The sequence below is a fragment of the Aptenodytes forsteri genome, unplaced genomic scaffold (genome assembly GCF_000699145.1).
Source record: "Aptenodytes forsteri isolate BGI_AS27 unplaced genomic scaffold, ASM69914v1 Scaffold294, whole genome shotgun sequence".
Classification (NCBI taxonomy): domain Eukaryota; kingdom Metazoa; phylum Chordata; class Aves; order Sphenisciformes; family Spheniscidae; genus Aptenodytes; species Aptenodytes forsteri.
Genome location: NW_008795676.1, coordinates 299,774 through 326,890, shown reverse-complemented (window position 1 = coordinate 326,890; position 27,117 = coordinate 299,774). Strand labels below are relative to the sequence as shown.

Sequence of the window (27,117 nt, the reverse complement as noted above, 5' to 3'; positions counted from 1 at the left end):
TCTCATAGCTCTTTCTGGAATCTTCTCCTTTCGTAGCATCTGTTCGGAAGAGAATAGCAGAGCTGTGTGTTATTCTGCACTCTAAATCAGTGAGACTAGTATTGGCAGCAATATTATCTCTGTCTTCCTGTCTGATACAAGCCTTGGGTAGATAAAAGAGAACATTTTCATCCTTCTTTCCAACAGTGCTCTGAGAGTTCAGGTTCTTTTGATGAATAATTAGCTGCCTTGGAACTGTGATCATTAATTATTGCCATAAAATGCAAAGTCCTCTAAGTTTCATTGGCTTTCTGGGATTTCATTGCTTGTTCAAGCAGTGGCAGTATCTGACATGCACCCACTTTGTGGAAATATCATGTGGAATTTGGCTGGGTTAAAATATATAGAGCTTTCTTAGAAGGTACACTTGGTCTATGTAAGCAAGTCATTCCCAACCTTAATTATTACATAATTAATCCCAATCATTAATGGGATCCAATCCCAAACATTCATGGGATGTTTGGTCAGCAGTGACTTACGTCCCCCTATGCTGTTGGTAAAGATAATAAATTGCCTTAAACCAAGCATAGGGGTTGCTTTAGAACTCTTTATTAGAAAGATTCTACAAGCTGATATTTCTGCATTAAGAACATTTTAGGTCTACTAATTAAATGGATTAAAATCAAGTTAGTATAGTTTTTGTACAGTATCTCTCCCTCACCCACAACCTTAAAGCAGTATTTTTTGGGACAAAGTCCAAATGTCTTACCACTTCTTTTGGTACTCTTACCAAACCATATAAAACCAGTAAATTTACATAGTGCTGGTATGTGGCAGAGACTCTCCTCTTGTATCAATTTGATTTCCATGTAAAATTTCGAAATCTAGAATGTAAGGGTTAAAATCTCATGACGAAAACGTTTATTAAACATTTTAAAATTATCTTTAAAAGTCAGTCCCAAAACCCATCATGTATAGCATTGGGCAAAAAAAAAAACCCAGCATCCAAGAGCATTTTGTTGTGATTTTTCAAATTCATCAAATGAAAGCAGAGAGCTGTAATAAAAGCTGTCAGACTGTTTTAACTGCAGATTTTGTTGCTACTTGCATTGCTTATTATGCTGTGACAGATAGTGTTTATAGTTTTCAAACAGTTCTGCAGTACTGTTTTTGCCAAGTGATAACTGTGTATACTTGGAGAAATGTGGGCTCCCTATATTCCATCTGAAATTATTTTTATCAGTTAATGGTATGATTCTTGTTTGGTGTGCCTGAAAACATCCTTCTGCGCTCTCTGGCCTCCAACTTAAAAGCTCTCTTAAGCCAAGGAGTCTTGACTCTAATACTTCCTTAAATAGCACTTATGTCCCCTCTTCTATCCACAAAGACTGAACTGGTGTTTTCTTCTGTCACTCTGAGCTTTTATTGGAAAGATATGTGATTAAGTCCATATCTATTGTAACACATATATTATTTCTTCATTTACAGTCTTGTAAATTGTTCTCTGTGGTCTCTGACCCAAAGGCAAACTAATAACATCTCCTACCCTTCTGCTGACAGTTTATACCTTTTGTATAATATTCTTTCCTTGATGGTTCTCTTGATGGAGAAGAGTGAATGCAATTGGAGTAAAGACCCAACAGGAGACTGTATGATGGAGTAACAGAAGCTGAAGATTTATGAAATGGCAACAGACTGAGTGGAATAAAGATAGAGGAAACAGTTAATTTTCCTTATAGAAAACAGAAAGGACAAACCAGATATGCTTAAGATGGATGAAAAATTTTACCAGCATAGGAAAAAAAAAAAAGACAAATATGACTGGAGTAGGAACCAAACCAAAGGCCTGCTAAGGTAGTAAATAATTTGATAGAAATTGATACTTGAAAAATAATACGATGAGAATTTTCTGTTTCAAATAGATGGAATACTTGTTGTCATAGCAGTTTATGTATAGGCTTACAACCTGCTGCTGCCTAGGGACTTCCCTGTGAGTAGCTCTTGGCAGTTTAGAGCTGCTCTGCATAGTAACTTACCACTCTCCTATTTTGCTTTGTCCCACACATTCCTCTCTTCAGTTGGTTGCGAGTTGGATTCTGTCCAATTTTGGCATATTTCTGAAATTTACTTGGATTGTTGTTTTTTATATAATGGAGGACTCTATGCAATATTTTCCTATCAATCTGTACGGTAAATGTAAATGAAGAAATAATATATGTGTTACAATAGATATGGACTTAGATAATGCAGATAAGCTAACTCATCATTACTACTTTTTCAGTTAACTCGTTGTTGTTTGGTTACTAATGCTGTTGGGTATTTTTTTTTTTGTTCTCCGTGAATGTCCTCAAGTTACTAAATTTGCCAAAAGTAGGAACTGACATTTTCTTTCACAAAAAGAAAGTGAACAAGAAGATGCTTTAAGAATAAAATAGAAGAATTTTTATTTCTCTGCTGACCATGTATCTTGAGTAACTACTAACTCAGCTACATTTGATGCATTAACAGCTGTTAAATGCATTGAAGAGTGAATACTAGATATGATCTTGCGGGATCAGTTTGAGAGTATTTTTTCTTTTGCACCTAAAAACTGCTTCTATAAATGAAAGAACTCCTGTTTTTATGCTTTTCTTTCAGTGATGCCTCTGTGACCTGTTAGAAAAGTAGCCTTTATTGAACATGCAAGTAGGAGTTGTTTGGGATCAAGGCACTTATCCTTTCCTAACCTTTACACTTGCAGGATGTGCAAAGGAGAATCAGTTGTTCCAGGTGTTAAGACACCTATTGGTAAAGGATGAATGCAAGTAGCTAGATCTTCTAGTGTTGTAAGCTTTGATCAAGTGCCATTTGACTACTACAGAAATGTTTCTAATCTAGGGAAGGAAAGATCTACTGATCTGAATCTGTGTCTTGGTCCCAGATGTTTAGGGCTCTAGGTGTAGTTTTGAAATCAGCTCAAGTGGAGATATTGGCAAGTCACTTAACTGGTTTGCCTTTTCTTTTCCCTTTTTAAAGTGAGGATTTTTGTCTGCTCCTTGGGCTGCTTATAAGGAAGCAAATGTAAATTCTCATTGGGTATTAAAACATCAACAAAAAATTGTATTTTTTGCATGTCTGCTTGAGGTCTCTTTTGTGGTGTTTGTTTTTTTTTTTTCCCCCTCAATCAGATACAAAGAAGGTGGTGAAGCTTTGTTAGTATTGCTTCCCTCAGAAGAAAAAGGCATGGTGGAACAGCTGGCACAGAGGAAAGTACCTGTCAGTGAAATCAAGTAAGTGACTAATGGCTTGTCTGTTATTCAGCCTTCTTTCTATAGGAATAATGTGTGGTGAGTCTATGATGATCCTGATGGAGTAAAGTGCTTGAATTGCCTGGAGCTGGACAAACAAGGGAGATAATTTGATTTTGATAGTGTTGTAGAAGGAAAAGACCTTGAGAGGTTACCTGTTCCATCCCCTTTCCCAAAGGCAGGATCAGCTGCACAAATCATTCTTATCAGATGCTTGTCTAACTTGCCAATGAATATCTTCACAGTTTCCCAAAGTGATCTCATCTATACTCAACAATTCCTGCCATTAAGGTTTTTTCTTCAAGTATCTGATAAGCCTTGTAAGTAATTTAAGTGAAATATTTCTTTTGTCCTGTGCCAAGAATATATGGAAAATTATGTATTCTCTTACTCTTTGCAACTACTTTTTATGTAATGGAACATTATCATGCTATCTCTTTCTCTTCTTTTGCAGATTAAACAATTACAATTTCTTTAATCTGTCCTTCTATGTTTTTATACCTTTTATCATTCTTGTTTCTCTTACCTTAGTTCTAGATTGTTTCTCTGATCTGTCATGATCTTTCTGAATCATTTAGTTGAAGAATAGGAAATAAAAGATGTGGCTAAATGGTCATTTTACATACAAGAGAGTATTCCGATGGAGACCTGTAGAGATCTATGCTATCTGTACAAAAGAGAACTGACTTTGAAAGAGTTGCAGAAGCATATAATGATACCATGTAAAAATAAAAAAGCATTTATATTTCCAATTTCTATTAAATGCAGAGTAATAGACACGTAGGAAAGACAAAAACCCTAACTGTAAAATTAATAGAAAAACCCCACACCACTAAAAAGCATCGGTGGTAATCTCTTAATTACTTGTGAACTGCACTTGTGAATGCTGCATCTATATAACAAACTGATTACACAGCAGCCGGTGAAGTAAATACACCTTTTCTGGTCAAACACGGGTATCAATTCTGTGTAGAACATGCATGAACTTCAAACATAAGACAACTTCTGCTAAAACAGCGAAAATAAGGACTAGAATGGAGTCAAACAACTATCAAAAGTCTAATTGTGCTTAAAGCTTTCTTTTGACATTGCTGTTTTAAAAAAAAACCCACAACAACAAAAAACCAAACAAAAAACCCCCCAACTGAATGTGGACAATATCAGTAAGGAAACTGAATTAATCTGATATCTTCTTTTCCTTTAAGCGTCATAGTGCTTTAAAAGGATCTGTTGTATAACCACCACAGCCTAAGCAAATTGTCTCTTTTTCCAAATTTCATCTTTTTGCTTCTTAAAATTATAGTTATTCAAATAATTTATTTTATTTTGATATTCACTAAATAAATATCTGATCTCATGCATATTATTAATATCTCACTTTTCTTTGACAGCTAAGCTTTTAACTTCTTGAGTAATGCAGTTAGTTCTTTGAACAGCTTATCATGGAACATGGTAAAAAAGCCTCTTTAGCCTGTATTTATTCATGCAAATCCAAATCGGTATTTTTGTACCAGAATAACAGTTCAATTTTAATAAGGCAAGTACTTCATTTCCCCCCTAATAAATGTGTCTTCTATTTATAATCCAAGTTAGATGTGTCTCTGGGGAGGCATCCATGGCTGCATCTCTTAACACATTCTTGCTAATCTGATGTTGCATCAATGGAAAAGTGCTTTTTTTTGTACCAGAATAACAGTTCAATTTTAAGGCAAGTACAGCGAAAATAAGGACTAGAATGGAGTCAAACAACTATCAAAAGTCTAATTGTGCTTAAAGCTTTCTTTTGACATTGCTGTTTTAAAAAAAACCCCACAACAACAAAAAACCAAACAAAAAACCCCCCAACTGAATGTGGACAATATCAGTAAGGAAACTGAATTAATCTGATATCTTCTTTTCCTTTAAGCGTCATAGTGCTTTAAAAGGATCTGTTGTATAACCACCACAGCCTAAGCAAATTGTCTCTTTTTCCAAATTTCATCTTTTTGCTTCTTAAAATTATAGTTATTCAAATAATTTATTTTATTTTGATATTCACTAAATAAATATCTGATCTCATGCATATTATTAATATCTCACTTTTCTTTGACAGCTAAGCTTTTAACTTCTTGAGTAATGCAGTTAGTTCTTTGAACAGCTTATCATGGAACATGGTAAAAAAGCCTCTTTAGCCTGTATTTATTCATGCAAATCCAAATCGGTATTTTTGTACCAGAATAACAGTTCAATTTTAATAAGGCAAGTACTTCATTTCCCCCCTAATAAATGTGTCTTCTATTTATAATCCAAGTTAGATGTGTCTCTGGGGAGGCATCCATGGCTGCATCTCTTAACACATTCTTGCTAATCTGATGTTGCATCAATGGAAAAGTCTGCTTTTTTTTTTTAAACACCACCCCAAAAATACATTCTTTTACCAAGCCACTAGGGCATATGTATAATAAATACATTGAAGTAACATTCTTAACTGGAATCATTTTAAGTAAATTCAGGGCTTTTGGTTGGTAATATATTTTAACAGCCTGCCCTGAGATCCAGGTTTTCAATCTGCAAAACATACTTTATTAGTATTTGTGACATCGTAATGAAGGGGAATGCTTTAACTTCGAATTGTCTACCTGGTGTGGTTAAGGCTTAAATGGTTTAGCATCGTACCTCTAAGATGCTAATTAAAAATCCTTAAAAAAAAATTCTTGTAATTACTTGTGGATTGTACACCAGTTTCATCCTAAAAGTTTTTAACTACAACTTTTCTTAGGTCATTTACTTCTACCCAGTTTCCCAATTAATACAGCCCTGGTGTGTTTTGTCAATTGATAAATTGTTGAAGAAGTTCCATCAACCCATGAATCACGTTCCAGGTCTTCTGTTGAAGTCTTCTGGTGCTGTTTGTGTATATTCACCTAATTATAGATTCTCAAGAATTGATTTAACTTGTGAGTTAGAAGGTAATGAGCATTGCTCACTGCCAACAGACTTTAACTCTTCAAACTTCTGCAATTCATTCTGAAAGCTTTTTGTTTCTAAAACATCACTGTCAATTAAAGTGTTTGTTTTGCTGTTCTTGTTAACCTGTTACCTTGCATAGAGACTGCAAGAACCAGTTTTCTGTTACTTTCCTTGGTTTGTATTTTCTGACCTACAAACAGCTCTAAACACTTCTTTATTTCATTTAGACAGAGTTTTTAAAACAGGTCCATCATTTCAGAGGAGAAAGGGGAATAACTTTTCTCTTTTCCTGAGTACCAGTTCAAAAGGCTAGGGTTTAGGCTGTTTTCCTAATTTTCAATTTCAGATCTAAGCTCCCTGTAAAGTCTGTTAGTATACCATACCTTTCTAATCAGCACAAGCTGCCAATTTAGAGGTAGTGCTTTTAACAATACATCTCTTTTTCATTGTTCAAACAGAGCAAGAGAAAATGCAAAATATGCAATAATAAATACTGTATTTTAGAGCATCCAAATATGGCAAAAAGCTACTCTGAAAGTATTAAATATTATGTACATATTTATAAGGAGTCTATAACTTCAAAGTTTTAGATACAAACTGTAAACTGAAATTATTTTTGATAATACCTTGAGACTACTTCATTGCATCCCATTTTGTTGAGTAACAAGGTAAGACCTGCTTCCTAAGGGGTTATTGTAACAAATTTTGTGTCTAGAAAATTTTACCAAAGGAAGTGCAAGTATGTAGATACCCACGATGTAATACTGCTTGCTTTAATATTATGACAAAAATGTTGTTCTTGAAGAAACAATAACAACAACAAACCACCTTTTTTTCTGACAGTGGAGAATACTTGGATATGTATTCTACGACAGTAATATTAATACTAGGCAATCTGTTAAAACTTGCTGCCTCCCAATTACCATTATTACTGTAGGACAGTCCGTTTGTCTCACTAACCGGCGTGGTTATGCACCTGTACGTGATCTGCTGATGTGAGGCTGGCAACTCTGAGCAGCCTTCCTTAGGTCCCAGCTCTTCCTCCTCTCTCCAACCTTGCAGGTTGTCCAGTGTAACCATAGGGAGCCACAGTCCAGGCTGAGGGCACGGAGCAAAACCTGCTGCTGCTTGGAAGCTGGGTGGAATATGGAAACTTTTGCTACATCATGGCAGCATGGTCTTTTTGGTGGTTGTTGAGCTTTTTTTGTTTAAATTTCGCTTTGGAGAGGATGGGGAAGAGAGAGTATCTAGTTAAAGCAGTGCTTGTATCCTGGTCTTAAAAACAGGGGAAATGAGTGGAAAGCCGAGGCGTATCAACCAGGAAATTTGGAGAGTGCTGTCTGATCAGTTTATAAGACCAAGCAAGCTGAGTTCGTATTTATATCATGGCACAGTCAAGTGTGGCCATTTATGCAACTGCTAGGCAAAACAACAGTTTCAAAAAGTTATACTGCTCCTTAAATGCAAGATTTGTACTCGCAGAGTAAGAAAAGAAAGAAACAGCCTAGTTAAAATGACAGACAATGTCATAAAATCCCCTTCTAGTTTTTGCATAGGTGGTTCTAGCTCACTGGTTCTTAGCTGATTAGGCAAGCTTATAAATTAAGATAATTCATTTAAGTGTTTAGATTTTAGATTTGTCTCTCCAAATAGTCACATATATATAATTATTGTAAAAAGTTTTATTTGTTCAGAAAGAAAAAACATGCAAACTCATTAAAACCAAAATCCAATTTAACAATGACCAGCTTTCTTATTTTTGGAATCCCAGCATGAGACGAAGACAACAGTGGGCGGTTGTCATGAGACAGCGTTGGAGAGGAGAGAATCCAGTATTATGACTCTTTTTTTTAATATTCAGTGTTGCAAATTTACTCATTCATTAACAAACACATAACCTCAAAATGTGCTTGGGGCACCGTATTCTTGGTTGACATTGCTTAGATTTACACCACAGTATCTTGGCTTGCTTTTAACTGTAAAGCATCTTGTGTTTTCTGTCTTTTTCAAACCCTTTTCTTGCAAATTTCAACCAAATTGCTTAAACTAAAATTTATATGCAGTCAACAAAGTGTTGTTACATCTTGTCTAAGATTATTGCCCATTAAGCTTGGAGCCCCAATGATGTATTGTCTCCTGTAAATAGTGAATCACATTCCTACAATAATCAAGTTGTTATAGAAAATAATGAGTAATAGTGGGCCCAGGTGAGAACTGGAACTTGGTATGCATTCTGAGTTTCGCAGTGAGTCAATCCCAACTACTCTTTGAGTTCAGCTCCAAGGCCAGTTTTGCATTTACTTAAAGATTTCATGTAGACCATATTTCCCTAGCTTATGAGAATGTGCAACTGCCAGATGCTTTGCTGACATCAAGATATGGCATCTGCTGTTTCTTTCCCATTCTTAAAGCCTGCTAAAGCTGCTATGAAGGATAATCAAACTGATTAGTCTGACTAAGCTATGTTGGTGCTTACAAATTGTTTTTTCGGTATCAAGAAAAAAGTTAAATCGTTTAACTTCTCTTTTTTTTGTCCCCTTTGAAGATGAGCACTATGTTTACCTGCCCTGTCTCATAGATTTTTATCTCTCAGATGTCTTCTCAAGAATAGATACAACTGTGACTCAAAGTGCTCTGACTTTCTCTCTAGTTGCTATGGAGCAAATTTCTTTTGCTGATTTATCTAAGTACCTGTTACCCTGTGATTTGTGATTCTGGTGTGAGCTTGGACTATGCTGTAGCTGTTGTTAGCTGTCTGACCGCAGCTGCCACCTTGAGTGAAGACAAGGGAAAAAAGACACTGGCTAATTTAAGTGCCTTGAGGTTGTCTCTTAATAGCTTTCCCATAACTTAACAGCAATACAACACTGTTGGGCTGTCTTACTACTGGTGTTCATGTTAAATTTTTTTTTTTTTTTTTTTTTTTTTGGTTATTCATGCTATCCCTTCTTTACTTTTTGTATCTCATTTTGTGCTTGTATTACTTTATCCCAGTGAATTTGTGCTGGTTTTATACTTGTCTTCAGTTCTACTTTAAGCTTTCTTCTTGAGTTTCAGGTCTCTGTAAACATGTTGATTTCATCTAGCTAGCCTTTTTACTCTTCCTCCTGTATTTCCTCTGCAGTGCAGTAGTATACTTTGTGTTTGTACCTTCTAATACCATTTGGTATTAAACAAGCCACTGCTTTTATTTTGCTATCCTACCGTTTTTCCTTTGTTAGGATCATAGATATTTTCATTGTCACCTTCTCAATCTTGTTTTATGGAATAAAATCGAGAAGAGCCTTCTCTCTATTTACTTTTTCTATCTTTGGTATCTTGTGTGCATTCCGTCCTGCATTGCATTTCAAAGACTTGTTGGTCAGCTTGTCCCCCACTGAATTTTTCATGCCTCTTCTTTTCTCTCTTATGTCTTTACACTTTCAGAGCAAATTATATGGTGGCTTGAAACCGGAACTCAGATTTTTGATCTTTCACTAGAACTGTAGCTAAACAGCTCTTGGGTGCACTACAGTCTTCCACTGGCTGTATCTGACAGAGATAAGAAATTGAAATGGTGAGGGAATAAAGCTTGATGTCTTTATAAATTAAGGTATTCTTTGGTAATACCCTCCAACCCTTTGCTTAATTGCTGCATTCATATTTAGTGAGAATAATAGATGATCATAATGGCTTACATTACAAAAAAATGGCTATAAAATGTTTTTTAATCAGTCATGTTTTCTAGACTGACTTAATGCTTTGTGAAGAAGCATGATTTTGATTCTTTTTTTTTTTTCTTGACTTCCTGCAGCAAAGGCTATGTTTTGTTGTACTGTATGGGATGACATGGCACACTGCAGCATGAACCAGAGTAAGAAATCTGGTAGTTGTGCATCTCTTTTGACCTCTACTTGAGGGGTACCCTCCTACTGTGTTTGGTAGGTTGTATGATACACTTGGGTGGCAGTAGCAGATCAAAACCAGAAGTAGATAAGAAAAGATCTGGGCAAATAAACCTGGAATAGTATAGGTATCACTGGAATAAGTGTAAAAATCCAGAGTCTGGGAGAGGACTTGCATAACTTCCTACTAGGTTTAATGGCATTTTCTATAGTACAGTCACTGTTCTTTATTCACCTCATCAGTATTTTGAGAAGCTCTTAAATCTGTTTAATCTCAATGTCCTTTATTTTTGCTCATCTGGCTCTAAGAAAGAAGTACTTAAATTTCAGTATTCCCAGGACAATGGATCTTATTTAAGCTTTCAGAAACGCTGAGAATTTCCTTATGAAGACTGCTATCTCAGTATAAAGTAGTACTATAATTCATTATGCTGCTTCTGTATTTTTTTCTCAGTATTTTTTTAAGTTCAAGAAGTTCTTTACTGCTGATTTTTGGCTTTGCTTTGGAAGAAGTTTCATCACATTCATTGAAAACTGTCTCTGGATAAAAAGTCTGAGCTCCCATTTGTCTTTTCTGTTTTATTCGTTTGAGGAGTGTATGCTTCATCCTTAATACGGTTCCATTCTAAGCTCGTTTAGAGTGGTAATAGCTTTATGCATATGAAAGCAATGCAGAAGTAGTGAAGATACTCTTGAGAACTTAATAGGTGCTTATTTTTGCATGTTCTAATAATTAAAGCTAACTTTTTTTTTTTAATTAGAATTAATCCTGAAAAACTTACAGACATTCAAAAGAGGATGCAAGCTTTCTTAGCTCAAGATCAGGAGTTAAAAGACAAAGCTCAAAGGGTAAGTAATCTGCTGCACTATAGTTCTCGAGGCATGCTAGTTGAATAGAACTGCTGTTGGAATAACTGACCTGCTCATATGTGCCTTAGCAGCAGTGTCTGGAACTGCTAAATTGTTCTGATTTTTAAGCTTTAAAACATGGCATCAGCAGAAACAATAATCGTGTTATTAGCAGTTGGTGGTAAGTATGCCTGTATAGCCTGTGTGAGTTGATTCTCAACACAGGCTCACGACCCTAATGCCTGAAGAGCCATCTGACCTACTGCTGTTGTGCCAAAGTTAAGGCATAGGTGGGGACATATTTATTTTAGAATCTTGAGTAGGAAAGGAATTTTTTATTTAGTAGTCACTGCTTCTCAGCTGTTTGAGGGTTTTTACTGTTTTGTTTGGGTCTTCCCCAGCTGTTTGCATCCTGTACCTGGGGAGGAGTAACCCCATACACCAGTACAGGCTGGGACCAAATGTCTGGAAAGCAACTTTGCAGAAAAGGACCTGGGGCAACAGGTTGTCCTAGTGGACAGCAGGCTGAACATGAGCCAACAATGTGCCTTTGCAGCAAACAAGGCCAACCACAGTCTGGGCGGCATTAGGCACAGTGTTGCTGGCAGGATCCTTCCCTTCCCCTCTACTCAGCCCTGGTGAGACACATCTGGAGCGCAAAGCTTGATTCTGGGCTTCCAGTACAAGACAGACATGGACATACTGGAGGCAAGACCAATGAAGAACCGCAAAGATGATTGAGCACTTGGAGTATCTCCTGTATTAGGAGAGAAGTATAAATTAGACGGAGCCAGAGTTTTCTGACTGGTGCTCAGTGACAGGAGAGGAGGCAATGGGCACAAATTTATATACAAAACCCTCCAATTTAACCCAAGAAAAAACCTTTTATTGTGAGGGTGGTTGAACACTAGAACAGGTTGCACAGAGATGCTGTGCGGTCTCCGTTGTTGGATATTAAAAAGTGGGTGCATTCCTGAGCAGCCTGCTCTAGCTGACCTTGCTTTCAGCAGGGATTTGGACTAGCTGATCTCTGGAGGTTCCTTTCAATGTCAGCTATTCTGCGATTCTGTAAAGCATAAAGCTGTTATATCGGTATAAATCTATCTTTTTTTCATCATGTATCCTTGGTAGCATGATGGAGAATAGGACTGTGTACCCTTCTGATTGAAGTGGATAGGTAAATTGGTAGTTCCTCCTGAGAGGACTTTTCCTGGGGAGCTGTTATAGAACATTTTGAAATAATCAAACAAGGTTACTGAAAAGTAGCAGATCTCATTCCTTGTGCTTAAAAAGTTAAAAATATGAAACCATGTAGGCCTCACATGCTCACTTTCTTAATCAATTTTTATTGTTGTATCTCCTGAATATATATGACAGTTTGTCCTTTCTCAGTGGTAAAATCCAATGCATTGAACAAAGCATTTTAACTTACATTTGGATTTAAATGAGAAGCAAAATAGCTAGAATAGCTCTTCCAGGTAAGATGGAGAAGTGTGTGAATTGGGACTATGAATGGGATTTCTTTGCTGTGCTGATTAATGTTGGGAGACTCCATGAACAGTATGTGAATTTCACCAAGATTTTAGCAGGTTTGGGGGAAAGTAGGAAAACTTAAAATAACTAGGTAGGTTCCTGGACTAGAATGAGCTAGTTGTAAAAGATACTTCCCATGGAAGATGGCCTGTGAAACATTTCTGGGCATCATGCTGGCTCTTCTTGCCATCACTAGACACGTTGGCTGACCTTTCCCTGGTTTTATACTATCTTTAGGTTGTGAACTTTTTGGGATAGAGCTTACTACTTGTGTTATTGAAGCACTGCAACGTGTTAGTTTTCTGAGGTTGGTTGGTTTGTTTTTAAACAGTGTGGATACCATGAGCTATGAATTCTGTAGTTGTACCAAGTGTCTTCCAAACTATGCAAAATCAGGAGTTCAAGTTGAGTAAGATGCAGGGAAACAAGATGATTAGAAGAAAAAGTGACCTGAAAGATTTTCTTTTTTGTTCTACGTATAGGTCAAATTTAAAGAGCACTACCAAAGGCCAAATGATCAGAAATCCATAAATGCCAAAGCCTGAGAAACGCAAGTTCTACCCAAGGAAAAGATTGCAGAAATTCTGGATTAGTGTAAATAACTTTTTATTTGTCTGAGCTAGCATGGGCATTTATGACACCTGAAGGTATTCTGGTAAACCTGAGTGATAGGGTAAAATGGAAAGGGGATCATGAATGCTTAAAGATAGGCTAAGAGTTGTAGCCTTTCTGCTGAACTTGGATGTAAAATGAGGCAAGTTGCAATATTTAAAACTCTTAAGGTGAGGTTCATCTCACCTCACTTTAGATGTCCTATGTGAGCTAGTCTGCCTGAGCTTTCATTTATAGCTGACAGAGAGGAATAGGTGCTTTAGGATGCGTCCTGACATGGATACTTTAAAAACCCTTTGGGATGGATGAATGGTGGTTTCTTTGCACTGCAAAGGTAGCCTGCGTGACGTGACCTAGCTTGGATGCCTGCAGTAAAGACACTGGATCAGAGGAATGTCATTCTTACTTTCCTAAACAAGGAGTCGTAAATCAAAGTGCCTGAGGAAGTCAGTGGGAGCTTTGTGAATAAAATGTCTAAGGCAATGTTCAAGGGACTACTTTTAAAACTATTTTTGGTGTTCAGGTATCCCAGGTTTTTGTAGTGCACAAAGTATTACTTGTAGCATGTACAATGTCAGCATAAGCTTCATCCTGACATTGCACAGGCCACATGTACTGGTGACATACTACGGTCATCTGCAACAGCTCAGGAAGTTGCAGTTACAACAAATTGTATCAGAAGTGACAGAGCAGCTGGTTGGGGGAGGATGAGAGTAGGAGGAAGCCAGTGTCATCTTACTTGGAATGAAAATACTAACAAACCTCTCTGTTTCTGGCTTTGGCTTTTTAAGATCTCTTAAAAGGCAGAGAGAGATCATCCTGAATTGGGTGAAAGAAAATAATGATAAAGTTTCAAAATAGTGCAAGAATAAAATCAAACATGGACTGTCTGTCAATGTTACAGATAAAAAATTAATTTTGCATTTTTTTAATTGCAATTTAATTACCCTTTCAAGCCATTTTTGTTGCAATTTTTCATTTATGTGTAGCAGTGCAGTGTCATCTTGCAGACAAACTGTATATACATTCAGTTTTTGAAAATCTTGAAGTATGGACAAGCGGTTTATCATAGAAGTGTCCCTCCTTAATAAGATTTAAGTATGACTGTTCAGACATAGTATGCAAATGTGCCCCAGTAGTCTTACCTATCAATGTGAATAAAACAATAAAAACGCAAATGAAATCCTGACCTTGGATCCTTATCTGGAATGCTGGATTTCTCAAAGGCATGGCCTTGTGCTGTCTAACCTGTCTGTTGCAAGCTGCCAAATTCCTGACATTTGTAAGAAATTAATTCCCTACCTGAATGCATCAGATAGCAGTGAAACAGCATAGCTATGCACATAAGTTCAAGTAGGATGTAGTTTACTGTGTTGAAGGCGTGAGGTCTAAGTGATTGCGTCCTCTAAACTTGTTGGTTTACTTCAAGATGCTTTTACTTTGTTTAAGAAAAAAAAAAAGGAAAAAAGAACCAAGAAAATTCTTGATTACTAATTGCTTCAACAAACTTCATGGTTCATTTGATAGCTTCATTTGTTCCTCTGCTGTTGCTTGGGAAGAGAGAGGGTGAATCAGATTGGGGGTCCTTTGAAACCTTTGCAGTTCCTCTTGTGGACTGATGCTGCCTTTTGGCATTTCTTGTAATGTTAATATTTAATATGTCAATTCATTCAGTTCTGAAAAACAGTTTCAAACTAGCAAGAAAAACACATTCTTTTTTAATGTTACTTTGTAGGGGGTACTGGGACACTGAAGTGATGTCTGTCCATTAAATTCTTCATCGCACCCAGAGGGACGTGCAGGGGGTTACAGCCTGAGATTCCAGTCATGCTCTGTTACTTAGAATTCTGTCAAAACAGCACATGCATTGAATTGTGTGTGTTTTAATATGTAAAACAATTATCCAACAAATACATCAATAAATCAACATTTAAATGTAGCTAATTAGTAGAGCATAGTACTTGTTGCCTTATGTATTTTAGTATTTGTACAGTAGTCTCAGGTGGTTTTGGGGGCCTTTAGCTACTATTGCAATAGAGCTATAATATGTTTCTGATGCCCAACATTAACATTTTCCATAATGGTATAAATTAATTCATATAATAATATTTTTGTAATGTTCAGTTATTTTAAAAAACCCTTAAAAGTGATATCAAAGCAGCAAAAATAGCAGTGGACAACAGCAATTGATAGAAGAGGAGGAAAAAAGTTCACACTGACTAAACTTGTTCTCCCTCAGCTGTCCAGTGTGTGTGCGCAGAGTGACCAAGTCTTAGGAGAATTGAATAAAATTCAAGAGAGATGACAATATTTTAGAAGGAGGTTGAAGTGAAGGTACTAAAATCAAATCAAAATCAAGGAAGTCATTTGCTCTTTCTGTACTTCATTTCTTTTCTTGTAAAGTAGAACAACTCTTTTATGCTGCATCTAACTTTTCTAGTTTGGGTGTAACCTTTTGGAGTAGGGAATATCTTTTGCTGGAAGTGTTCACAATGCCTAAAATAATAGAGAATGAGGTCAGCTGAAGACTTTAATCATTATTATATTACTATTGAATGATCTTTGAAGCCTCTTACCTTAATTAGATGCCCATTTCTGTGAACATAGAGCAATACTATTCTGCATACAGTCCATGACAAACTAGAAAAATTGTGTTGAGTCTCAGCGGGCTGAACCCTGTTGATAGCTGATAAACGTGAGTTAGAACACGGGTGTCCTGGTTTCGGCAGGGATAGAGTTAATTTCCTTCCTAGTAGCTGGTACAGTGCTGTGTTTTGGATTTAGGATGAGAACAAAGTTGATAAAGCACTGATGTTTTAGTTGTTGCTAGGTAGTGCTTACACTAGTCAAGGACTTTTTAGTTTTCCATGCTCTACCAGCTGAGAAGGCTGGAGGTGCACAAGAAGCTGGGAGGGGGCACAGCCAAACTGGCCCAAGGGACATTCCATACCACGTGGCGTCATGCTCAGTACATAAACTGGGGAAAGCTGGCCGGGGGGGCCGCTGCTCGGGGACTGGCTGGGCATCGGTCGGCGGGTGGTGAGCAATTGCACTGTGCATCACTTGCTTTGTGTATTATTATTATTATTATTATCATATTATTATTATTATCATTTTATTTCAATTATTAAACTGTTTTTATCTCAACCCACGAGTTTTTCTCACTTGTGCTCTTCCAATTCTCTCCCCCATCCCACCGAGGTGTGGGGGGAGTGAGCGAGCGGCTGTGTGGTGCTCAGTTGCCGACTGAGGTTAAACCACGACAACGGGGCATTTGTTTGGTGGTTCATTCTTAGTTATTGTAGGGCTTGATACATGTGCAAAAGGTGTGTTCTTTCTCCCCCTTATCTATCACTTAGTAATTTCTAGACCATGTGTACCAAAGAAATACTAGTAAAGTAAGTGGATGGCTATCCAAAAGGCAGAATGAGATTTCTACCGTGGCATGTAGTGACTCATGTAGATCTTCAGATCTGCAACTCTCAGATTCACAGAAAAGATACTTCTTGTTTAACCTGCTTTTTTCCATCTGTCACTACAGAGAAAGAAGAGGCTCTATCACCTATTTTTTGTCATTGCTTGCTAGACAGCAATAGATTGAGATCTGTCAAATTTGAAGCCTTTTCCTAAAGGTTCTAGTTATCTTCGTAAAATGATTAATAATTTAATGTGAGCAAACAAGTGTGTTATTCCACATCTCATTCTTGGTAGCAGCTGAAAGGATTGTGCTAGCACCTTCCACTGCTAAAATTAATTGAAAGACATAATCTGGACAGGAAACTTTACCCAAAAACTTAGCATTTGGAAGAATAAGCAAATGAAAATTTACTTCTGTAACGAGGCATTGGGCAGCTTGCAAAGTATATCTCTTAGCTCTACATATCTTACAATTAATAGTTTTTATTTCAGTTTGCCAAGGGGAAAAGTATGACTTCATGACATTGTTTAATTTACTGTCTCATCTTTCTTTTCACCTTTGGAAATGTTTTTTCTCTTATAAGCATTTAAAGAATCCCCGTAAGAGATCAATGCTCCTAACTGTTGGGTCTTTTCCTCCTCTATCTCAGGTTAACAAGAAATAGATTTTTTTTTTTTTTTTTTTAAATTCCACATGAATTATTAATACAATAATTTTCTCCAACAGGTGCCTGTACCTAGCAGAACAAGGGTGTGATTGTAGTATGCTTGAATATAACCCTATGAACTTAATTTGCTATTGTTACTAGTGTTTGCTGGTTTAAGCCTCATGGTAGGAGTTTTGGCACATGTTAGAGATTAGGTTACAAACAACGGAAATCCAAGGATCTTTTCTGATACTTAAGATATTCCAGGATTTATGCTGATGATGATAGGTAGAGGTAGACTATGTAAAAGAAACATGAGAAGAATCTTTCCTTTTGGGAAGGATGGAGGGAAAATACAACACAAGATTAAGTTATTGTTATGCATTGCTTCCAGTTTTCTTGGTGAAAGTCTGGGATTAATTGAAACTTCAACCTTGGACTGGTCTTAGTAAATGTTTTATAGTGAATTTATGTTGGTCAGCTGAGTTGCATTCATTGACTGTGTGTATGTGATGAACTGATGGCAAATGCAAGGTAGTATGAATTATCCTAGGCCACAGTGAAAGGCAGCTACATTGAGTTGAATCACTTTTAGTGGCTAAGATTGTCAGGACACCTCAGATTGATAGCAACACATTCTGTTCTTGCTTCCACATAATTCAGATGTCAGAATAGCATAACAACATTCAGAAAAGCTGGGAGAAAAAAAAAAATGAATCAGTGATGTTTCGTTCTGACTAATTTGCCATATTTTCTTTCTAGTGAAAATAACATGACATACCATTGGGAAATTCAGCCAATTAATGTGCATTTAATAAAATATTTGAATACTTGAAGTCGCATCACTTCTGTAGTACTGATAAATTTTGGCTGATGGGTATTGGGTAAAAGAATTTCAGCCTGAAATCGATGTTAGGCCACTTAATAGTGGAATTCTATTTTGTGTTTAGAGCAACAGTATAATGTTAGTTTCATGGGTTGGTAATTGAATGATTTCTTTTTTTGTTAAATACTTTTATTTCTCTTTCAGTGTTTTGTATCCTACTTGCGTTCAGTTTACTTAATGAAGAATAAGGAAGTATTTGATGTTTTCAAATTGCCTCTAGCAGAATATGCCCTGTAAGTATGATTGTCTTGGAAAGTGAAAACTGTATATTGAGAAGTTTTGCAGTGTATGATAGCTTTCAATAGCTGTTTCGACTCTCTTAACACACGGAATTGGACAGTCTTATAATGTGTTTATAGATTCATATTTATGCTGTGCTTTTGCATATTTTCAAAGACATTCTAAATAGCAATTATGTGTAAAAACAATATATCTCTACAGAGGGAAATAACTCTTACAGCAGAAGGTACATTTGCTATATACAATAGAAGACAAGACTTGTGAAGTAAAAGGATAGAGAATAATAGGGTTGTGGGTGTGTTTGGGTTTTTTTCAGATTCGCCCTTCAGCCTCATAGCTAAATGCCAACCTATAAAGTGTATTATTTAAAAAGAAATTGGAGTATCTAAAAATTATCTATTGCAGTCTCATTTTGAGTGTGATTGGGATGTTGCTCCTTGGACATAAATTACTTTTCAGAAGATTCAGTGGGCTTGGTAAAGATGAACCATCTGCACTGGACTCAATAGCATCTATTTTACTACGTCTATGTTTGTACATATGTGTGAACCATTCTACATTTTGTATGAGAGGGAAATTAATTTTGACAGGTTGACTTTACAGATGACAATCATCTGAGATTGTTTTAAGGTGTGAAGTTTTTGAATAATCTCACGGGACATAGGGTAGTCAGAAGGGAGCAGGAAGGTGCTCAAAGATGCATGGTAAATTAATTTTATGGCTCTGGAATTTCATACAGAGAAGACTTAAGTCTTCAAACTTCTCAGCACATGGCATAATGAACTAAAATGTGACAAATTACTAGACTGTAGAACACCTGGTCTTCCTGTGCTGTGCTGCAATTAACATGATTATGTTTTTTAAGGTACATAAGCCTATTATAAAAGATGCTTTCTTACTTTATGGACTGAGAAATTTTTAAAAAGGAGAACTAGCAAAAACTTGAAAAATTTCACTACATGCATTGCCTGCCCCTTCACCTGTGTGATTTGTCAGCATCTTTAAAACCTTATGGTAGGTCTTAACTATGCTGAATGTAAGGGGTAGTGGCAGAAGATTAAGAGTAAGGGGGATGACCACACAAATTTAACCAGTGTGTTAAGAAACCAACTGACAGATGGTGGTAATGCTGAATTTTTAGCATCCCAGTGCCTCTTTCTGGATTTCAGAATGGTGTGTCATCTAGTATCTGATATTGATGTCGACAGAGTAGTCTGCAGTTCTGTTCTTCTCAGGCCTCTGTGCCAGGATTTAGTCCTTCATCAAAGTCAATTCTAATCCCAACTTCGCAAAGTTACTAGTCAGTCATTCCTGTATTAAAATGGAAGAAACCAGACAGTTGTTTGGAGAGAGTAGGAGAGGTTTAGTCAAGACTGAAATATATGGAAGCGTAATCAAAAAGTCAGAAGATAATAAATCTGGGAGATAATTTGGAGATTCTGCTCTAAATGAACAGTTTGTTAGCACTCTTCTTCCCCGCTCTCCAGACTGCTAGTCTACCTAAATACACCCTGCACTCCTCTGGCTTTCAATTTGGTTTATATCCACTGATACAGTGGATCAGTCAGCTTAATTTATCTGAAAGGCCCTCAAAGTCTGGTACGTTTGAATTCTGCGTTCAGAAGCAACCTTGGTTTACGTTCTGCACACAAACTCATGGCAAAACCTGGAATGAGAATCCTTTCTTCCCTTTACCTTCTGTGTGTATTCTCTGAAAAGTATTTCAGCCTTTCTGTGGAGATTTACTGCTAGCTTGATAGATGTTACTCTTCTAAAAATCCTGCAGAGAAAACAGGCTGCTTAATGCCCCTGTCAGGTTTGCATTTCAGTCTGTCAGGCTGTTGCCCGCCATCTCCCTTGCTTTCTTGCCTGGCATGTCGGTGCACTGAGAATCTCCTAAGCTCTCTTGATTAAGTGTGCAGAAATGCAGTAGTCTTTTTTTGTTTTTATATATTTATATAAAATGCTTATATATAGACATATACAGAAAACAATATGTTGTGTGTTTGCATTTCTGTACACATATACACATATGTATTCTAGAGATTGATCACCTTTAAGCTATGGTACATTAGTATTCTCTCCAGTGTCCTCTCATTACAAATTGCTATCAAGAATAATTTGTTGGAGGAAGACTTGAACAGGCCTTGTGTTAACATAGGCAGCCTTTAAGTTTGGGGAAGGAGAACCTCGATGCTTGCATAAAAGATAAATTTGTCTTTTCATTGCAAAAGACAGCTTTGAAAACATAAGAAAAAGTAAACAAACAACAGGGTGGAAAGGGATAATTAGTCTGGCCTCCTGGATAGGAGGCAAGGATTCGAAATATTTTACTTCTCAGGCACTTTATTTTGTTAAATGCTAACATATATATCAGCCTCCAGGGCTGGAGACTGATTGGAGTCATTGTGCAGTCTCTTTAACAGGCGAGTGTGCTGGATGGACAGGTTAGTCACAGCTCAAAAGGGCTGCCAGGAAAGGTAATTTCCTCTGTGATTTTTGTCATGTCTTCCAGGAGGAATGCAGCATATTTTTCTCTGTTTATCCCTGTGTTGGTACATAGAGAATAAATAAAACAGGTTGAAGCCAAGTTATTTGGAAAATGCCTGATACACACAACTTAGTACCCAGCTAGTTTTGCAAATATTGCTTACAGATCAGTGTTACAAAGCAGTAGGTAGCTGCAGGTGCTGTCAGGTCTGAAATGGGCAATACCAGGATACATGATCCATCTGCCCACATCTGTCTGTCCTCTCACTGACCAGGGAAAGCACCCACTGCACTGTCACCCCAGTCCCGTCCCCCTGGCTGTAGATGTAGGCCTGACCCTTACTGCATGGTCAGGGCAGAGGGTTTGGTTTGTTGTCTTGCTCTGGCTGCCATGAGCAAGTGCAGGGCTGCTCAGCACATCCCCCAGACAGCACCCATCACAGGCTTTGCCCAACTCGTCATCCCTTTGCTGGTTCTTGGCCTTCCTTCTCGCTGCCCTTGTATTTCCTTTTCTAGACCCCAGTCTCCTTCCAACAAATAAGCCTGCCCCTAATTACTTTTTCCCCAGTTGTTTCCAGTCTTCATACACCTGTAACCAGACTTAGTATTTCTCATGCCGTTACCTAGTTAATCTTGGCCTCATATGGTATTACTCATGTGGACCTCAATATTCCTTCCAATAATCTGTAGAGTTTGGGCATTTCTCATGCAACTCCCCCTCAACCACCTGGAGATCCATCCATCCCTTTCTGAGCTTTCTGTAACTACTTCTGCAAGCTTCTGAGCTTTCTGATCCTGCCATACAGATCTCTGAGCAAGCTGCAGTCTCCTCTCTAAGTCCAGGGTCGTCATTCTCTTAGTCATCATCCTCGTTTCTTCTAGGATCTTGAACTATCTTTTCTCATTGTGCAGCCAAGCCTGCTATTGACCTTCACCCACCTTAGAAATAAATGTACTTGCATATGCATGAGTAGCAGTTCCAGTGGAGTGTCTCTCAGAGTTGGCTAATCCAGTTAACTTGGAGAAATGGTCTTTAATGCGCTCTGGAAATCTCTGTTACTTGTGCTCTGCTGTGTTGCCCTTTGAGCAGGTGTCAGGTGTGGCTCAGGTACGAACAGCACCAGGGCCTGCAACTGCAAGGTGGAGGCTTCTTTTACTTTTGGAAAGAAGGCTACATCTCGGTGTTCCAAGTGTTTGGATTCCAACCATGACATCCTCTTTGTTGGCCTTCTCTTTGATCCTGACCCATAAACTCTTGATTAGCTTGGCCCTCCTTATTAGTGGAGTACCATGCATTTGAGCTCCTTAATGTAGAGGGCTAAAGCTGGTTTGTCAAATAAATAACACAGCAAAAGCAATTTCTCTGTTCGTTTTGGTTATTAATCAGACCATCTGGAAAGCCTGTTAATTCAGATTTGTGTCACTTCAGTTGATTTAATTTCTCCTGTTTTCAAATGGTTGCTCATCCTGTCTTGTGAAAACACTTTAAATGTTAAATGTAGATGTAACATATATTGCAAGGAAAGTAATACACATTTCTTCTCTTGAAATAGCTTCTGGGAGTATTTAACCTTTTCCAGGCTATTTTAAATTTTTGTCTAACCTGTTCTACAGTAAAAGAAATCACTGTGCGGTGTTTTTATGTGTTCAAATAATTCTGAAGAAGTTCACTAATGGAATATGTCTTATATTTAGTAAATGTAGTAACTTAATATTAGAATGAAGCACTAACTTTTGTAAAATTGTGCAGCAGTTCTGCAGAAGTGACCTCGGATTCTTTACAACTGGCTCATATTTCAAAAAGGACTGGAAATCTTCTAGGTGCAGATTAGGAACTCTTGTGACACTTAAAAATTGAAAGATTGTACTGGTCTTAAATTTCCTGTTTTAATTTGTTTTGTGCAGGGACAGATTTTGCTCTGAGTGTCTAAGAGTCTGTCTTTTTAAAGACAGACATTACATGTGTTAATGTAAACATACTCAAGATCTTTATATAAGCGTAATTAACAAACCTGAGAAAAGGCAGTATTTTAAGTTTGATACACCATTCATTTGAATTAATTTTTTTAAAATGTTTACTAATGTTTGATTTTCCTTATTCAGTAGCAAACAAAAGTGGTATTCTTCTTAAAGCCATACAGTGTTCTTTCTTTGGAGTTTTACTCTTTTGGCTTACTTCATTTCAACTTATATCATTGTCAACTTGCTTTGAATTGAAGGAGGTACCTGAGCATTGTAGGTGTTTTGTTCAGTTACTTCTGTGTATTCCCTGATCAGCATTAGGGAATGATGATGTCTGGCCACCTCAGTTTCTGTTGACGAATAGAACTGTCAGCTGTACTTTCATTTATAGTAGCAAAACAATCCATTGGTTTCAATATTGCTTTTAGAAGCTGATTTAAAATGTCTTTCTATAAGAGCTTACTCCAGGGAAGTCATTGCATTTCACACCAAAATATGAAACAGGATTGTTTTTTGGTTTGTCAGCTGAATTTGTGTTGCCATTTTAAGGCTACCATAATCTGAGGACTACAGTGTGGTGTTAGCATGTTTTTAGTGTTCTGTGTTAGAATTTATGAAATCTCACTAAATACCTGCTTTTTGTCTGTCTTTATGAGAACATTACACATTTCTTACTCAGGAAGAGTGCATGAATGCTAGCACTAAAATCAAAGAAGAGCTGTAATGTCAGTCGGACTAGGATTGTGTTCTGGGTGGCATCTAATGAATTAATGAAAACTAACATTGACCTTTCTAGTTGATGGAAAGAAAAGCTGGTTCATATATTCAGTTTTTTTAGTATGACTGAACTCTAGAGTTGGCAAATGATTAAGAAATAAATTCTAAAGAAACTTGAATCTTACAATATGAGGAAACTTTTAGGAGTAGTAGAATGTGTTTGTCCCAAATTGTTCTCCGTTTGGAATATACTATAGAAAAGAGGCAGTAATGAGCCAAAATGCTGACATTTCTTTGAGAAGTTATGTAATTAAAAGTGTTTGGGGATTGTTTGTACACAACTTTGTTTAAGCTTATCTACTATTACTTTCTTACCAAATTCGACCATAACACCTTCCCTCTCCCCCAAGTCTAAGGGCTGTATTCTTTTAGTTCAGATGTCATTTGAATTCTGATAGCACTGGTCTTTTTTGGTAGGATTGCTAAGTAATGTAGAAAAATTGGCCAACACTAACTGATAATAAATTTTATGCAATTATTAAAGTAAGACATCAATGCAGCACAGCAGTCTGGCAGGTGGGATTTCATATTTGAATGAGAAAAGCTGTGTTGAAGTCTCCTCCACATTATGGGCTGCTCTTTTTGACTTTTTTAACTTTTCCTGTGGAGAGAGTAGTTTCTTCACCTTGTCAAACTTTTCTTTGCAGCCATGATCCTGATCTTTGATATTAGCTCTGGAGACATAGAAGAGAATCTGTGATAAAATCGGAGTTTGCAACCCTGTGTACATTGTGTCTGTCTGAGAAAGAGAAATGAACACAGATTGCGTAGTTGCTGTACAGTACTACTACTTGCAGTACTTTGTCAACAGTTGACAGCAATACTTTATGTAGAATAATGTTGTGATACCTGGAAAAGCAAAAATGTCTTTCTCTTGCAAAGGATTTTTTTTGCTACTTTGATCCCCTTGCCGAAGAGATTGCACATTTGTTGATGTTGCAGCAATCTCTTTATATGTGTTTTACTGTGCCTGGTGTTAAGGCCCAATTCCAGGTCTGAATCTCATCCAGCTGTTGCAGTGAAGCATTACATCTGCTTTGTTTGGGTTTTTTTTTGTTTCAGTTATTCCATAGGCCAAACTTTAACACATAGTTTCATTGCAAAGGTAATTAGTGTTAGCTGTCAAACACTGAAACAAGTTTAAGATTGCTGGTTGCTCCAATTTCAGTTCCCAAATGTGTTGTGTTATCCTCTCAGCAGTGCACTATCAGTAAATGTGCAAAATACATTGGATAAAAACTTACTTTGATTTTTTTTTTTCCATAAAACTCTTATTTGTTTTACTATTGCTGTTAGTTGCTTGTAGAAGAACAGTATTGGGTTACCAGAAATACTTAAACAAAATTAACTTTACATTAAAATTAAGGCTTATTTATTGAAAAACTTGTTCCTCATCCTAACAGTGTGAGCTGCTTTTTGGGTGTGTGTCCACTTTTCAGTGTTTTAACCTGTGGCCAGTACCAAAACTGCCCCGTTTAACCACAGGTGTGGTTGTGTCGGCATTTGTTTGTTTGTTATTTACGCAGCTTGTCTTTACTGTTGACTACTCTGTCTCTTTGGCTACCATTAACAGTTCAAGGCTCTCCAGGGCCTACAGTGCACTCTTGCTGCTCTGCAGTACCGTTTGGATGCTTCGTGGACTGTTTATAATGACATTTCCACTAGGGAGTGCAGATCTGATTTTTCTCCTGTGACATAACTCAGGTTTCTTTATTCAGAGCTGTATGGTGAAGAGAAGACATCATGCTGTCTACTTGAAACGAGCAGTGTTGAGAGGAGAGGTGGTGTATAACTGCATAATCTGAATCGAAAGAGACTGGTCTTTTATATGCGTGTGTGCATGTGTATATGTGTAGCCATTTTAGTTGGTTAAACACTACTCCTTTGCTAAGTGTATGTACAAGCCCCGAGTATTACAAACTATCAGTTCTGTATTGTGTGTTTCAAATGTAGATGTGGTCTCCGTATGTTCCTTGCACAGTACCAGTGTCCCCCCACATTTTTTTATTCACCTAATGAGAAGGCTTGTGAACTCTGAAAGAGACACATATACTGCTTTTTTGAATTTGGATTTGGCAGGGTCAGGTGTAATAATAGTGGGCAATTACGAAGTTTGCTGAAGTCAAATGATCTGTTGGAGACAGAGTATCTGTTCCCATGCAATGCTCTCCAGTATTGTTGCTCTACAGTATTTTTGCTCTTTGGCTAATCTTTTGTCTCTTCATGTTTGAATTGTCATGAATAACTGGGTAAAATAATAGTATTGTTGGCACTGCTAGTTACATATGACGTGAAGGTAAAGCCTTGCTGTAGAGGGATGCAGGCAGGTGAGATTTCCTTTAAGGGAGAAATATCTCTTCCTTAGCTTTTTCTGCAATTAGTAATTTTTCCATACTATGTTTGTTCTTCTAATCTTTCCATCACTGTGAGATGGTGGGTATAACGTTTTGGGTGCACTTCTAGCAGTGAAGGACACAGACATCAGTGCTGTCTCAGTCCTTGACATGACATCTATGTATCTTCAATACCAAATTACACTGATGTTTCTTCCACAATATTTTACTGTGAATCATAGATAATTTGCTCTTGTCTACAGCTTTTCAGGTTCTTTGTTTGCCTTCTTTCCTGGGAGGATTTGTAACTGTTCTTGAGAGTTCTCAGTTATTTCATCTTCCTTCCTCTCCCAATGTTCACTTGTATTTTTCAAGCTAGATTGTCCTGTTGTAGGCTAAATATTGTTTTGTAAATATGTTGGTCAAAATGTATCAATATGAATTACCATAATTAAAATCTAATCACTTGAGCCATCAATGAGGGCTTCTAATTTAGTCAAATTTTCTGTATCTACCTTTCAGATTAATTTATATTTAATTTCATGCTTTAGATCACTTGGTCTTGCAGTGGCACCTCGTGTGAGATTTCTTCAAAAGGTTCGGAAACAGCTGTGTGCGAATGAGACAGCTGATGGGAAGGATCACTTGAAGGAGACAGAGCGAAATAAAAATACCCTCTCCTCGATAAGCAAGGAAGAAGTGGAGAAATGCGGAGCTAATTTCAGTGGAAAGGTGTCTGTTAACAAAATAAAGGAAAAGGAGAGAAGGAAAGAAACTGAGGAATGTTCTGCTTCCAGTGAGGGTGCTGAGGAGGGTGGTGAATCTGAGGATGAATTGGAAGAGGTATCTGAGGAGGAGGAAAAAGAAGTTCCTGTACCAAGCAGGGTTCCAAACCCAGACTCCATGCAGTTCTTTGAAGATGATGATGATGATGATGATGATACTAAAGATCTTGATTTGCTGACAGTGAAACGACGGAATGTTTTTGGTGTGGAATCTAAAGATAATACAGCACCGGTAAGTTCACTTTATAGTAAGGCTTATGAATCTTAATGATTTTTATATTGGACATACTCCAAGTGAGGAGGAGGAGAAAGGAGAAAATTCTGCTCTTAGCAGAATACTCACCTGAAGTCAGATGTGTTGTCCATATATATAACAGAGGTCAGAATTGCTCCCAAAAGATAAGTGGTGTGACCTTACGCTTTTATAATTTTATATTATTAGCAGAAAGTAATTTTATTTGCATAATGAATATCCTTGTAGTTGTTT

General features: G+C 37.1%; 1 protein-coding gene across 1 annotated transcript in view; it reads left to right on the top strand.

Moving 5' to 3' along the window:
- The window catches only part of LOC103901692 (probable ATP-dependent RNA helicase DDX10), a 55,430-nt gene extending 28,532 nt beyond the window's left edge, over positions 1-26,898 (top strand). The window contains exons 10-13 of the mRNA XM_009282615.1: positions 3,147-3,248; positions 10,861-10,948; positions 18,188-18,276; positions 26,397-26,898. Coding sequence (XP_009280890.1) covers positions 3,147-3,248; positions 10,861-10,948; positions 18,188-18,276; positions 26,397-26,898 — 781 coding nt within the window. The remainder of the gene's footprint in view (positions 1-3,146; positions 3,249-10,860; positions 10,949-18,187; positions 18,277-26,396) is intronic.
- Positions 26,899-27,117: the final 219 nt, after the last annotated feature.